The sequence below is a fragment of the Fulmarus glacialis genome, unplaced genomic scaffold, assembly GCF_000690835.1.
Source record: "Fulmarus glacialis isolate BGI_N327 unplaced genomic scaffold, ASM69083v1 scaffold19653, whole genome shotgun sequence".
NCBI lineage: Eukaryota > Metazoa > Chordata > Aves > Procellariiformes > Procellariidae > Fulmarus > Fulmarus glacialis.
The window spans coordinates 1-14,502 of NW_009201234.1; the positions used below are offsets into that span (position 1 = coordinate 1).

Consider the following 14,502-nt stretch of genomic DNA (forward strand, 5'->3'; position numbering starts at 1 on the left):
TTCTGGGGACTTGAATTTATGCTTCTCTTCTTCCATTCTCTGCTCCCATTCATTCAGCCCCTGGGGCACAAATTTCCTCATTCTCTTCCCTGTGTCCTTCTCCCTCCCCTTGTGTCCAGTCCTTTCAACATCATCTTTCTTCTTTAGTTTCTTTGCTCTTATGGATAATTCCCTGAGATATTTTTTGGTTCTTTTTTTTTCCACTATATTCCAATCTCAGATATTGCAAAATGAAGACGTCACTTCCTTTTTCTTCTCCTCCCTGCCCCGCCCCTCCCCCCCCACCCCCAACCGAGCAGTTCAAAGCCTTTCTTCTTCTTTTAACTATTTAGGCACTTACTTTAAAACAGGAACTACTATGGTTGTTTGACACCCAACCTTCAGGGCATGTGGGGACCGGAGGAGTAGTTAGAATAGGTGGAGCTGTTGCACTCTTTGCCCACTGCTTACAGATATATTTTTGCTTTGTCTCACAGTCAAGAACATCCCATAATCCAGCTGCAGTCCCAGTTCTCATGGCTACACATCCTGGATTACTTCCTTTATGAGAAACAAAAAACATGTAGGATATTTTATAGAGTCTAAATTGTTTAATTCTTACTTAAAATCTTTGAGCAGAGGCCATTCGCTTTTTGCCATACAAGAACACTTGTACAGCAGTTGTATTTTAGGTATTTTTCACACAGGCAAAGAGTAGTATTTTGTGTTTGAGGAGGTCATGATCAATCCGGGATTCTGCTTTTTTTTTATTTTTAATGTCCTGCGTAATTAATTCTGTGGGTAGAAAGTAAGTGTTATTTTTTTTACAGTGAAAATCTATGTTTTCAAGTGAGGACCTCACTCCTACTTACATTAAGCCTCTTTTATATCAGGTAGCATAACCTCGGTCACTAGTGATTTTCATATAGATGGAAACAAAACCCTCAGTGCATACATAGGGCAGGCATGCAAACCTCGACAGAGACGTGATGAAGCTTATCCAGTGAATTTTAGTATGTTCTCTCAGAGGGAACCAGAGGTGCATACATCACACAAGATGCAGTCAAATGCACACAATGGGCTTATACAATGGCTTATTTGTGGTCTTTCTTCATTTCCTAAGTATTCTTAACACTTTATTTGCTTCTTGATTCCTGATGAGCACAGACCTGATGTATTAATGGACCTGTCTACCATGGTGCCAAGAACTGACTCCTGAAATGAAATGGTCAGCTGTAAGTCCATCATCTTATGTCAATTCAAGACAGATGTTTGTTCCTATGAGCATCACTTTACCTGCATCAAAGTTCACCTGCATTTTACTGATCATGCGCTGTCACTTATTCTCCTGAGATCATCCTGCATTTTCTCATAGGCTAATCTTCACTGTCAGAAATAATTTAGTATCATCAGCAAATCCTGTCACCTCACTATTTCACCTTTTCCAGATTGTCTGTAAATATGTTGAACAGCATGGGCTTTGGCACAGATCATTATGGGACTCTGTTGGTGAATGTTCTTCCCCAGTAAAAAATGTCCCCCATAAAAAAACCCCACCTTCTGTTCCCTGCCTTTTGATCAAGATTTTTATTCATGTAAGAGCTTTTCTGTGTCAGGTCAGATTAGCTGAAAGGCTTTTGGTAGTTGAGATAGACCACACCAACTAGATTTCCCTTATTCGTATGCTTTTGGCTCCTGTGGGGAGCTCCAGATCTGTGAGCATGACCTCCCTTTACACAAGCAATTTAATAGATCTTTCCCACTATATCTTCTTTATTCTAGTCTTTATTACAGATTTAGTTAATCTACTAATGACTTATTGTTCTGTATTTTCCCACTTCTCCCTGGAGTTGTTTTAAATGTTGGCACCAAATTTGCCTTTATTCACCCCTTAGTTGTCAAGGCAGTTTTAGCAGGTAGTTACACATTAAAGTGAAGAGTTCACTCAATGTAACCTTTACAGCTTGTGGATGCTTTTGCAGCTGTGCTTAGTCCTGCCTTGCTATTCTTCAGGTCATCTATTTGTTCCATAATCTATTCTCCTGGTATTTCAGCTTGAAATAAACTCTCTGATCATACCCTCACAAAAAAGAAAACTTTCCAACACAGAGAGCCCGTTTTGTTCCTCAGTGAACACAGATGCAAGGAAACTAATTTTTCTTCACTGTTCCAGACTGATCTCCGAGTGCTCCCTTTATACTCTGATCATCTGCTGACACCATAGACTCCCTGACAAGCTTTCTTCTCATGGCATTTACAGAAGTTTTATTACTCTATGTCTTTTGCAATTTTTTATTATTTTTATTTTTTTTTACATTTTATAACCTCACTGAAGATTTTTGAGAAAATTTTCAGACAAATGATCACTAGGAGGGATGTAGTATATCTTGGGGAGAGCAGAGTCCCTCATCACATTTTGAAATCTTGTTTTCTGTTCTTCTGCACAGTATGATCCCATGAATACAGTTTTCATAGCATCACAAGTAAAAAAAATAATGGTATGGTCATTTTTGATACTGTGATTTTGTAATTCTAACAAAATCCTTATTACAGTTGCTCTGTTTCAAGACTCTTCTCCCAGGCTAACTTTATCACTAGAGGGATGAGTGTGGAACAGTCTCAGGAACTGCCTGTAACTCCTGTTTATCTCTTTGTGAAGATGAGCCAAAAGGTTAATCTTATGGGTAAATATATCAGATGTCCTAATATAAAACTGCAGTTCAAGTTGTTCCCTTTGAAATTAAAAGATGGGGTTTGAGAACTGCTAGTTCTTCTAAAATATACTGAAAGCTTAAAGCATAAGACTCAGAGGACGTTGCCAATGCAAACCCAAATAGGGACCGTGACCTCAGAGACCGCCTACCATCCACTGTCATGGCACCTACCAGGCATTGCTGCATCCCAGTGCGTGAAGGAGACAACTTCACCGTTGGCCCACTTGAAAGTGCCTTGGTCCTCCACATCAGAGAGACCAAGCCAGAAATATTTCTCAGGTCTCAGCCCGACAAGGCTAGTCAGATAGGCTTGTTCATACCTGTAAAAAGGATCACAAAGACGCAAGTGAAAACAAAGTCATTTACCCAAATCCTACTTGTCTAATCTGATGATTAAACCTTTTCTCCTTTTCCTTGCTTCAGAATGGGGGAGAGGACCTTACGGTAGGATTCTGACTCTCTATAAATCAACAAACGAAAGTGAGACTTTTTGTTGTTCAACTAGAGACCTCATCTGTAATTTAGATAGTTTGCTGTTTGATGTTGTGTTAAAATTGTAGTTCCAGGAATATTTCAGAACATACAAACTTTACCTATTTAAAAGCCAAGGAAAAATCATTATCATACCTACTTTCAACTGTGGCTAAGTAACTTTTTTCTCCTTCACAAGTGATGTTTGCTTCTGAAAATGTTGCTGGAACATGTCCAATAAAATAACAGTAGGTCCCATATCTTCTCCAGCCCTGTAACATGATTTTAGGATTTCCGTATAACTTTTAAATAATTGTGATACAATGTATTAAGTGTGCTATACCATTTCAAAATGAATGAAGCAAAATAATCATGAATATTATGAATTAGAAACCTTTTACAGTGAAATTACAGATTCCTTCTAAGCGGTTTCTGTAAATGGCTTTCTGAATTTTAAAGTAACAGAGAGAGAGAGAAACTTCATCATAAATAAAAACAAAAAAAATCTATAGGTAAATAACATAAATAATTCAAATAATTCTAGATTATTTTCAGGCAAGGTACTTATTTGATCTGGGAAATTGATGTTCCGTTCTTATATACTTACTTTTTTGCAACCTACATCAGTAATTTCCTTTTCTCCAGCTATTTGTGATCTAGGTTTTCTTTTACAAATGTAGCCAGCTTTCTTCTCACAGACATAGTCTGCCCAATAGCCATCCTGTGGCAGGAAAAAGAATGAAATAACAATAAAAATAAGACGAATAACCTAAAGAAAATGAATACTTTCTTTCTTTATAACGAAAACTGTTAATTTTCTTTCTCCTTTCATTTTAAAACAGAATTTTTTTTTTCCTTATCCAATTCCTCTAGTTGATAACAAAAATAAATCTGCCCACATTCAGTGAAATAGTAGACTGGGCTATAGTAGTACAGCTACATCTGGTAGTGATAAGAAGGGATGAGGGTGCAGAGAGCTGGTCCCTGACCTGTTCTGCAGGGCCCTGCACAGGCAGTTGTGCCATGCAGGGACGGGCAAATGAGCAGGCACAAAGGAGACAGCAGGGATCCCCACATGCCACCACTACCACCAGAAGAAAAGGAGCAGGAACTCAAACTACATTCAGAGACATGTTTTATAGCCCTAATAATTTCATTGGTAACTTTCAGATGAACTTAAAGACAAAATTTCATCAATGATGCAGTAATGCTTTCCTTTTATCCTTTTTTTTAATGAAAGGTCACATTTAATCTCATCCTTTGACCCCACATCCCTTTTTCGGGCCCTGGCTGGTTGCTGAAATAGCGGGGCCCATTGTTCTTTTATTAAGAACTTAGTTTCAATATTAAAATAAAATACGTATTGAATAATGTTACCTGGCCCTTGATCAGTACACAATCTTCTGGCCTGTTGTTTGTGGTGGATGGCTCTCCCAAGTGCCATTTTGTGTATGTCACTGGCGTACCGTCACTCCATTCAAAATACATTTGAACCTTATGATCATTCAGCCCAATCCATAGCTTGTCTGTTGGCTCTAAAACATGGAAACACAGAACTAGAAAAGACCTCTTATGTCACTGCATCCTTTTCACAGCACCCTCAAGCTCCAGAACATATAACCCCTTTCATAAATTTATGAAACATAAAATTATTTAGTGTGTTGCATGACAATTTTATAAATTAGTATTTTCACATACGTATTATAATAAAGACAATATGCTTTGGAAAATTAGGCTGTAATGGAATCCCTGCACTGGATCAAAAAATTTTACTTCTCTTCCTCATAGCAGTGGGAAAAGAGTAAATTACCAGCCTAATGCTAATACACTATGGTGGTATGATAGAACTGTGTGAATAGTTACTTTTTAGGTTCTGTTGCACTGGTCAGATTTTAAAATACTGTTTTTATGTAACTTGAAGCATGGATGTTTTAAGCTTCTTTCAACAAAATGAAAAAAGCAGAGAAACCCCCTAAGCCCAGCCCCCCAGCCGTAGATCTATTGTTTAGGCAATAAGTAAAATCAGAGTTTCAACAACATCCAAAACTCAGCAGGGGAAGGCTGTCAGCAACCGCGTCTAACTTTGAGGCTGGCCCTGCTCCAGGCCGAGGCTGGACCAAATGATCTCTGGGGTTCCTTCTGGCCTAAACCAGTGAATGATCCTATGGTTTTAGGCATTCTTAATGAAAGGAAAGCAAGGAAAATGGGAGGTAAATTTAGGCAACATTCACAAAAATGAGAAAGAAAGAAAGATACTAAACTGGAGTATGATACCAGAATCAAAAAGTATAAGAAACCAAAAATATCTCTTTGTATGGTTGGACACTAAGCAGACAAATTACTCTTTCTGAAGAAAGAGTTTTTTCTGTCTTGAATATCTTTCACTTTTTCAATAGTTAACTAAGGCTTTCACTACCTCTAAGCATAAAAAAAAAAAGCAAATAGTTTACAGGGGCAAAAAGTAGCAACATGTCTACAGAATCCTCACGTTTCTGCCGGGTATATTAAAAAGGCCATGGCGAGACCACACCGACATGTTGGATCCAGTGACCTGAGCACGGTTCTTTAGGCAGTCCAGGCAATTCCACAGCTTGCTGCCTGGAAACCACCTTGGCTAGCTGTGCTGATCTTTTCCATCTGGCAGTGTAGAGAGCTAAACTTTTCTTTAGCAGGTTTCTTCCATCACTTCTGCAGAGACCTGTGAATTTGCTGATCTGGGTGCTGGTTGACCACAAGATGCGGAGAATGACTTAGAGCCACACTTTAAGTTCCCCAAATGCACAGAAAGCAGTACAAATATGTGGGTTTTCCATAAAAAGCACCCTTTAAAAAGCACCCTTTCAAAGCGGAAGTTATATTTCATAATCCTTTCACTAAGAAAGCTTCTCGCTGGGATGACTGATGTCCTTCTATCCTCACACAAAGCAAAGCACAAGTCAAGACAGTTGAGTAAGTCTGCGAGTTGCAGCACAGAAGATGGCATCCGTTTCGAAGCAGAAAGGAAAGCACTGCACCAGCCTAACGCCACTGGACCTCTGGCTCCTTGCATGCCTTTGGCTGCAGTGTTTCACGTTAATACAATTCCTGCATCTCAATTCAACTAGCTGGTGCTTCTTACGTGCAGAGAAAGGCAAAAGCTCCCCCTGGAAACACTCACTGTACCCAAGCTGAGACACCATAAAGCTGTGCTCCTCAAGGCTTTGGATGCTGGCCAGGTGACTCCCTTCCTTCTGACAAGAGGTCAAAGCTTCTTCCCATCCTTTGGTCTCCCTGAAGATCTTGTAACAGTGATCTATATACGGTACCCATCCATCTGGGCAAGTAACAGGCCCAATGTCACCTAGAAAAAAATATCAGTGTTTTAAAGGAGTTCAAATGCCATGCAAGGGACATGACACTGAAAATATTTTCACTTATTCTGTGAAAAGTTCTAAACTAAGAATTTTCTTTGGAAATTCTCATTATAAGGAAATGATGGACACAAAACATAGTAAATATAAATATGGTTCTAAATCTGGCATTTTTTAGCTTGGAAAAGGAAAGCTTTTTAATACAAATATTATTTAATACAAATTCTAAGGTTCTTATATAGTCAAATGTCTGTAACAAATACACTAATGTATTAATTTTAACAGCTTCTGTATTACTTAGTCTTATTTGTCAGATAAGAGAAATCAGAAATTATCTGCACCTGACATAGAATGCTTATGAATTTTTAAAAGATTAAGTATATTGATAGAGTAAAAGTAATCTAGACAGATTTACAACTAGACATATACATATGGAAACACCAACAGGGAAATCTTTATATGCTTAAAATCTCTTTTATCTTTGCAATGTGTTGATCTTTCTTCCTTTTGCTTATTTTTAGTAACGTTCCTCTTCTGAAAAATAATTTTTGGTTTGTTCTCCCTTTTCACGCTCAGTAGTGTGTGTATTCAAAGGGGAGACCTGACTACCAAAACATGGCCAGATAGGACAAGTTGGACATTCTTTGCTCTTATCTGTTTCATTCTGTTTGTTGTGGGACTGGAGATCAGCCTAGAAAGGGTGCAATGGTTGGAAAAAGCAAACCAGATAAACAAGAAATAGTTTCTATTTCTAATAAAATTCTCCTGCTCATCTTCGTCAATGTGAATGCTGAGCAATTCAGCTAACAGCTTCTACTTTTAATTATCAACACATATCAACATACCTGCGGGAACCAAGGTAAAGTTTGTTTTCTTACAAATATAACCAAGTTTCTGATCACATTCCCAGTTTTGCCATTTAGCTTTTGTTTCAGGATTCAAAACCACACAGAGTTTTCGAGATTCTGGAGAGGGGCTTCCTTTGGGAAAGGTACAGAAAAAAAAAGTGAACTTTTCTGAAAGGCAAATAGAGCTCAAAGCTCTAAAATGCACAGGAGAAATCACTCCTGCCTGAAGTGAGACCCCCAAAGATCACATCTTTCCCTCCTTTGGCAAGAACTGAGATAGGTCTCTGGTAGTGGGGATGTCTGTGTGAAATGTAATATCATTTAAGTGGATATGAACATGTAACCCCCTCATAGTTTTGTTGCTAGAGACAAGAAATGGAAGACCATATATTTTTGGGAAAGACAGTATTGCTTTCAGAGCTAAAATATTTTTGCAATACATAGAAGTTTCTGGCTTATATTGTTATAGAAAAAAAAAGCTTTTTCTAAAGCTAAAGCAAGAACAGCTAAAATACATATCTCATGGCATATCTATCTGATAATAAATTTAAAGCAGTAATCTGAGGTATGTATATTTTTTCTTCAGAAATACAGAATCAAACAAAGTCACAGCTACCTGGAGCCCAGTTTAAGTACTGGAAAGGGCTGCCTCCAATCCACTCCCATCCACTCCTCAAGTCCAGTCTGTTGAGTCCAATCCACAGTGCAGAATCTGTACCTTCTGTTAACTCTTAAGTAACAAAAAGAAGATAAATGATTTTATAAATCACTTTTTTATTAGCAATAGTCACTAATAACATCTCTAGGAAGACGTACAATTCTCAAATATCTAACTACAAGTATCTTTAGATACTGAGATACCTGATAAATTGAAATATGCCGAAGCTTTGATTACTGTAAAAGGCAAACAAACAAAAAAACCCCCTCTCCTATTCTATCACCTAATGCAAAATGAGCACAGATGAGATGCCACAGAGTCTATCCAAAATAAAAGTGTAGAATAAGCCAAATTCTATACAACATTGGATTTATTTAAGTAGAAATATTGGTACAGTGTAAGAATAAACAATAATAATAAAGCTCTTAGAAGTTAAATTCATTATTAAAAATAACAAGAGAGAGTTTCTTCCATACCATTCCTCCAGCAATACATGGGTAGGTAGAGCCACGATTTGGGATCTATGAATAACTGATATTTTTTGGTTTGTCAAATGAATGAAAAAATCAGATGTCGAACTGCATTTGACACAAAACACATCTTTCTTTTGGCACAAATATATCTCTTTTATTTTCTATTTATTTTAAAGGTTCCTTTTGACCAAAAATAAAACTTTCATTTACTTTTCAGAAATTTTTTTTCCTCTTTAGGAAAAAAAAAAAAAAATCAATGAAGTTTTAATATAACATTTTAAAATAGAAAGTCAAACTTTTACACTTGCAGGATGCTAGAATACTTTGAATTCTGTTTAAACTCGGCAGTGATTTTGATATGAACTTGCAAATTCTAAAAGATTTTGTTTACTTACTCATGCATATTTAGGTCCACAGACATTAGCCAAAACCATACTAAATAGTCCTTAGCTGTGATGATGGACTGAACAGATCCTGAATGTAAGTCAGGGTTTGCTTTACTTCCTTACCTTTAAGGTATGTTTGTTCATGAATGTCTGTGATACTCAGTAATTCCGCATTTTGCTGCTGACAGCTCTTCCTGGCTTGGTGCCACGTCAGAGCCGATTCAGAGTTTATTTGGTAGTGGACATTTGTTAACAGATCTGTAGTCCAGCTGGTGTCTTTATCTGTGGAGAAAATAATTCTTTTGGGCATGATAGTAACTCACACACAGAAAAATGAGTTGCAGGTTCTTGTTATGCATGGCATTATCATCAAATGGCATCTGTGCTGTTCTTTCAAGAGCACTGAAAATGTTATGAGCGGGATAGGGAAGGATGAAGTTAAGGGCTGTAAACTGACAGGTAGAGCTGGCAAATATTGCCTCCTATTCCATGAAAATACATAATTCAGGAATTACTACAAGGGAAGTGGTTGCATAAAAAAATATATAATATTGCCTCCTATTCCATAATTCAGGAATTACTTCAAGGGAAGTGGTTGCATAAAAAAATATATTGCATGGAGTGCTGTGGCAGAAATCCTAGGTGAAATCTGTAAAAAGATATGCAACACCTCCTCCTTCTCTTTCTGGACAGCAGTTCCCACTGAGAGCTATGAGAACCAGCTCTAGACGTGAATTTAGCATCAAAACAGTTCTTGGATAAATCCCCCCCTTGCAAGGGGCTTCTGGCTGCGCTGTCACACAGCTTCAGAGGCCAGGCACTGCAATGGTGCTGCGCTGCATCGTGCTCCTCTTCTGATTACCTTTGCGTCTTTGGTCTGTTGAAGACCTATACATGCTCAATCAAGCACAATACAAAATTGAATCAGATATTTGATTATTCCTCAAAGTCAGTATGAAGTTGAATTAAAAAAAGAACCGAGAGCTGAGACTGGCTTTCAAAAGCTTTGAAAATTATTCATTGACCCTATGTCATGTGCCTTTTGGGCTCAGTGTCCTAGGTATCTTTGTAGGGACCTGGAAAGCATATTTGACAATGAATTTGAACCACAGCAACAGGACATTGTGAATCAACTGGAGTAAAGGGATATTTTAACAATAAAAGACATAATGTTGAACAGGAGCAATGGGGAGGAATATAGGGAAAAGCTGAGGAGTGTCAGGAGGAGTCTTCAACGCCTTAAATGCAAAGCTCCCCTGTCAAGAACGAGGTCATAAGGGGAGATGGAGGGGGAAGTGACCACAGAAATGGAAGACAGTTTTCAGAAAGTGACTGAAGTTGCAGAGAAATGCCAGGGATGGGAGACAGTTGTCAGAAGGGGCAGAAAGACTGCTTCCCAGGCAATATGAATAGGGCTTAATAGCATGGATAAAAAGACACATTCCACTTAAGTAAAAAAATATTCACATGAGAATCATGCAGACTGAAACGTTAGCTTCACCATTAATCTTCCTACAGCACTCATTTTTGTGCCCACATCCATTGCAGCGGGAGTCCTCACAGAACGGTTGTGCAACGGTGACAGCACACATCCTGGCTGGGAAACAGTGAGGAGCTCAAAATTATCGTGCTGCTCAGCAACACCCCCACAATTAGTGGGAACTGCATGCTGGTTTACTCTTCAATCACACTTTTCTCCACATCTTTACGCAACGTGTTATTTCCTTGAGTAGAGAGCTGCAGGATGCGGCAATACATCACATACTAAAATACATTCTTGTAAACTATGCGTGATGATAAAGATATTCATATTCTGCTAGTGCTGGTTTGCCAATACACAACTGAGGGGAACCACGTGGGAACAGGTAACTTACCTTTCGATGGGCAAAATCCGTATCGCTGGTCTGTGTCATAGTCTGCAGTGGTTGCACACCAGAGCCAGCCATCTGACCGGCCAGCGCCTGTGCACTCGGCGTGCCATTGCTTATTGTACATGAAAGGGAATACACAGGGTGCCCCGAAAGCATTTCCTAGCAGTGTAAAGGTCTCTGAGAAGGCAAAATGATAAAGATAGTATGGAAAATAAGAAATGAATGTAAACTGAAAAATGTGACGCCTATGCGAATGGCTGAATTGCATCCCAAAGTGCTTTCCATGTTACCTTTCCTATAACCATAACAAAATTGCTTTCAACACTTTTCCAGGCTTAAGCTACTGGCATATGTTTTAGAGCAGTGCTATTCTGATGTGAAGTAATATTTCATAGATGAGGTCTACAACTAGATTTTTGCTCTGACCAAGATGCTTTTCCAAACTTAATAAGGCTCCAGAGCTCTACTCTAAGATGCTACTATTTTAAACAATGTTAAGATTTATATAAAATGTGCAAGAGGAGGAACTAATATTTAGAAGTCCTACTTTCTGGGAAAAGTAAACATCAGGTTAGACAATCTGTCTCTGTTTTTATTCCAGTGACCATTTAAGTATCTCACATACAGTGGAGCAGCTCCCACATGCAAGGCTAAGAGTTTAGTACTTCAAATATCCTGTGAGGTGGTTTTTAGAACATTAATTCTGGATGTGGGAAAGCCATTCAGAACAATCAGACTTCAGCTAATCACAAAGAGTAATTGCACTGGTAATTATAATTATTCCATTAGCATCCTCATCTGCTGAGTGACAAAAGCCACACTTCCTCTGCCTACATTGGTACTTCCAGCCCTTTCTTAGCTCACCCATATTGTGCTTCTTTCTTGAGGATGTAATTTCATTTTCATGTTGCTGTATAAGAAACCTATCAGTATTTATACTCTCCATTAACAAAGTAGTAACACAGCAATAGTGACTTTAGAGAATATTTATATACAGTATAAGAGTAAGTAAGTAAGTATGTATATCTGCATATACTAATATATAGTATATATTTAGAGAATATATAGTGAGTATATGTAATACTTATACTTTTAATACTAATATGCTATAATACATATACTAAAATAGTGTGTATATTATGGAATATATATATAATATGTATATAATACATATTTGGCCATAAATATGACATTAAATTAAAGGCTAAGTCCCTCAGTACACTGATTTTCTAAAACTCTGATGGTCGCTGAAGGAATCAGAATAGTCAGAGCCAAAGATCCAAAATACTCTAATACTCACAAAGAAGTTAGTGCAAAGGATGAAAGAATCAATTTTCTGTACCTTCATATCCCCGGGAACATAAAACATCCATGGCCCCATAGATCTTCCACTTATTCTTTGCACTCAGCCCCTTCTTTAACAAAACATTATCATGTTCTTCATTGCCAGGAGTGAAAAACAAATCTTCTCCTTGGATTGCAAGGAGGCTTTCATTTCTGCATTCCCACCACTGGAGCTCACTTGTTCGATTACATGGATACAGGGTGATCACAGCCTGATCCTCCTTCGACAGCACCCCCAGGCACAGGTTCAGTCTCACACTCATAAGCTGATGATCGGTGATCCACCTGAATTTTTGTGATTCGTTGTCTTGATGGCAAGTGGCAGTCCTAACTGACTGCGCGATAGATGCCTGAAGACAGAGCTTGTTTACATTATTATATATTAAAAATGTTTTAATGTCTGTAAAAGAAAATACATAGTAAATGGTTAATATAGAATATATGTATAGCGGATATGTGACACTATTCTGCTTCCCATTCACATGAACAAGGAGTCATTGCATTCATATCAGATAAAAACATGATATTTTTGAACAGAGTCCAGTGCAACAGCAATTTTACTGATTAAAAAGCAATAAGGTAGAAAATTGGATCTGTATTTCATTATTATATGTCACCATACTGTGGATCAGTGGCAGTCAGCAGCATCAGCAGAGCTGAGCACAGATTGTTGGATTGATTTACATCAGTCACCCAAATTCCCTCAACCACACTGCTATTACCATTACCCTGTTTCCATCTATCCTCAGATGCATGGCCTTGTAGACCTCTGACCTCTACAAATTTTCCTCACCCTGCCAGATCTTACAGGTCTCCTAGTGGGGTCACAGCCGTCTTTGCTGAGCCATTTGTCTCCCCACTCCCGAATCCACATTTCCTTTCCTTTTCACTGTATAAATGTGGGTGAACACCTCTGGGCCTCACAGGGGGTACTCCGGGCTCATTGGCCTTGCTGACCTACAAGACCTGCAGTACCTGCTATGAGCCATTGCAATATAAAACTAGGAATGACATTGGGAAACCAATCGCAGTCTGAAAAAGTAACAAGGACCGAGTAGTAGTGGCATCTGACCACTCCTTGGCAATGTGGAAAGGCTGGTGGAATTTAGAAGGTCCAGGTGTACCAGAAATTGGGTCCCTAGCTCTCCAGGTAGTTTCTCTGATAGTGTTGCCTCCCATGTAAAGTAGAAGTAGCTGAGCTGATTTCAGTCCTACAGTGAGTTTATCAGCAGCAGTAGTGAATCATGCCTATGAATTTGCTCGGCTGCTTTGTGGTGTGCTTTGTGACCCACCTGGTTGCATTTCCCTCCCAAGCTTGTGGGACTCATAACCAGTTTTGGTCCCTGATACATCTCTTGATCACTGGGCATCATATTTAATTAAAATGTATTTAAAAAGCTAAAGAGATTTCGTTAAAAAGCCTGCAAATGTTGAAATTAATTTAGCTGATAATATACAGTACACCAAAAATAATTATTCTGACCTGCAGTGATACCATGGGTGGTTAAAAAAAACACCATGTACTCTGAGGCAATCCATAACAGTTTTACTCAGGAGTTACAAAGCTAAAAGTATTTAACCTTAAACATTCAGGTCTCCAGAAGCCATCTGTTTCACATCTACAATAGAAGTGCAGCTAAAGGGATGGCAGTAATATTGTCACTGCAATTCTACAATAACTTTCCTAAACTTAATCCAATTTTGTTTCACAAAAATTTTACTTCATCTGCTTTATCAATGCAAGTGAATTCAGTGAGTCTGTTCAAAACAGTGTATGAAAATAATCCTCTTTATAAGCATTAAGTCTCTGTGGATTGCACAGCCATCATCTGTGAACATCTTAATGTCCTACAAATAATTCCACATTTCACCACTCCTGAAGTTTTTCCTGCCTGATTTTGCTAAACATTACCCAGACATGAACAGCTCAAAAATCAGAACGTAGAAGTAAAGAATAAAAAAAAAAATAGACATTTAAACATATCTCATGATTTTCTTAGGTCTGATCTTCTGGGGTTATTGAAATGATAGTGCCACTATATATGAATAAAGCCATGAAGAATTCAGTCTTTGCTTCCTTCTCTATCCATTTCTTTTTTCTGTTAGATCCTGCCCTTGCCTCTTGCCTGCCATTAAGAGGCTCCCCATCTATATGTCCCAAAGTAATAATGTGCATATAGGCACTGCCGCAGAACCATAAATCACCCAGAAATGCCAGAGGACGTGGAAGCACTTTCACAGACACTTTTACAGGAGGCAAGCGGGAGGCACTTACCTGCCAGCTGCAAAGCACTGTGGACAAGAGAAAGAGCAAGCAAGAACCCGGAGAACATAATTGTAAATGCTGTTTTCTTTTCTTCCCTTCACCAACAGCTGGATGATGAGAGTTGCTGGCAATAAAGTCCTGC

At 38.4% G+C, this 14,502-nt stretch overlaps 1 protein-coding gene across 1 annotated transcript; it reads right to left on the reverse strand.

Annotated features, from left to right (window-relative positions):
- Positions 1-340: 340 nt before the first annotated feature.
- On the reverse strand, positions 341-14,427 carry LOC104073934 (macrophage mannose receptor 1-like; the record flags this gene model as incomplete). The annotated part of the gene is made up of 12 exons (XM_009573878.1): positions 14,370-14,427; positions 12,093-12,494; positions 10,754-10,927; positions 9,003-9,161; positions 7,979-8,092; positions 7,360-7,494; positions 6,322-6,504; positions 4,542-4,699; positions 3,772-3,885; positions 3,321-3,436; positions 2,865-3,013; positions 341-540 (listed from the first exon to the last, which is right to left on the reverse strand). Coding segments are annotated over exons 1-12 (1,962 nt in total), but the record flags the coding sequence as incomplete, so codon positions are not given.
- Positions 14,428-14,502: the final 75 nt, after the last annotated feature.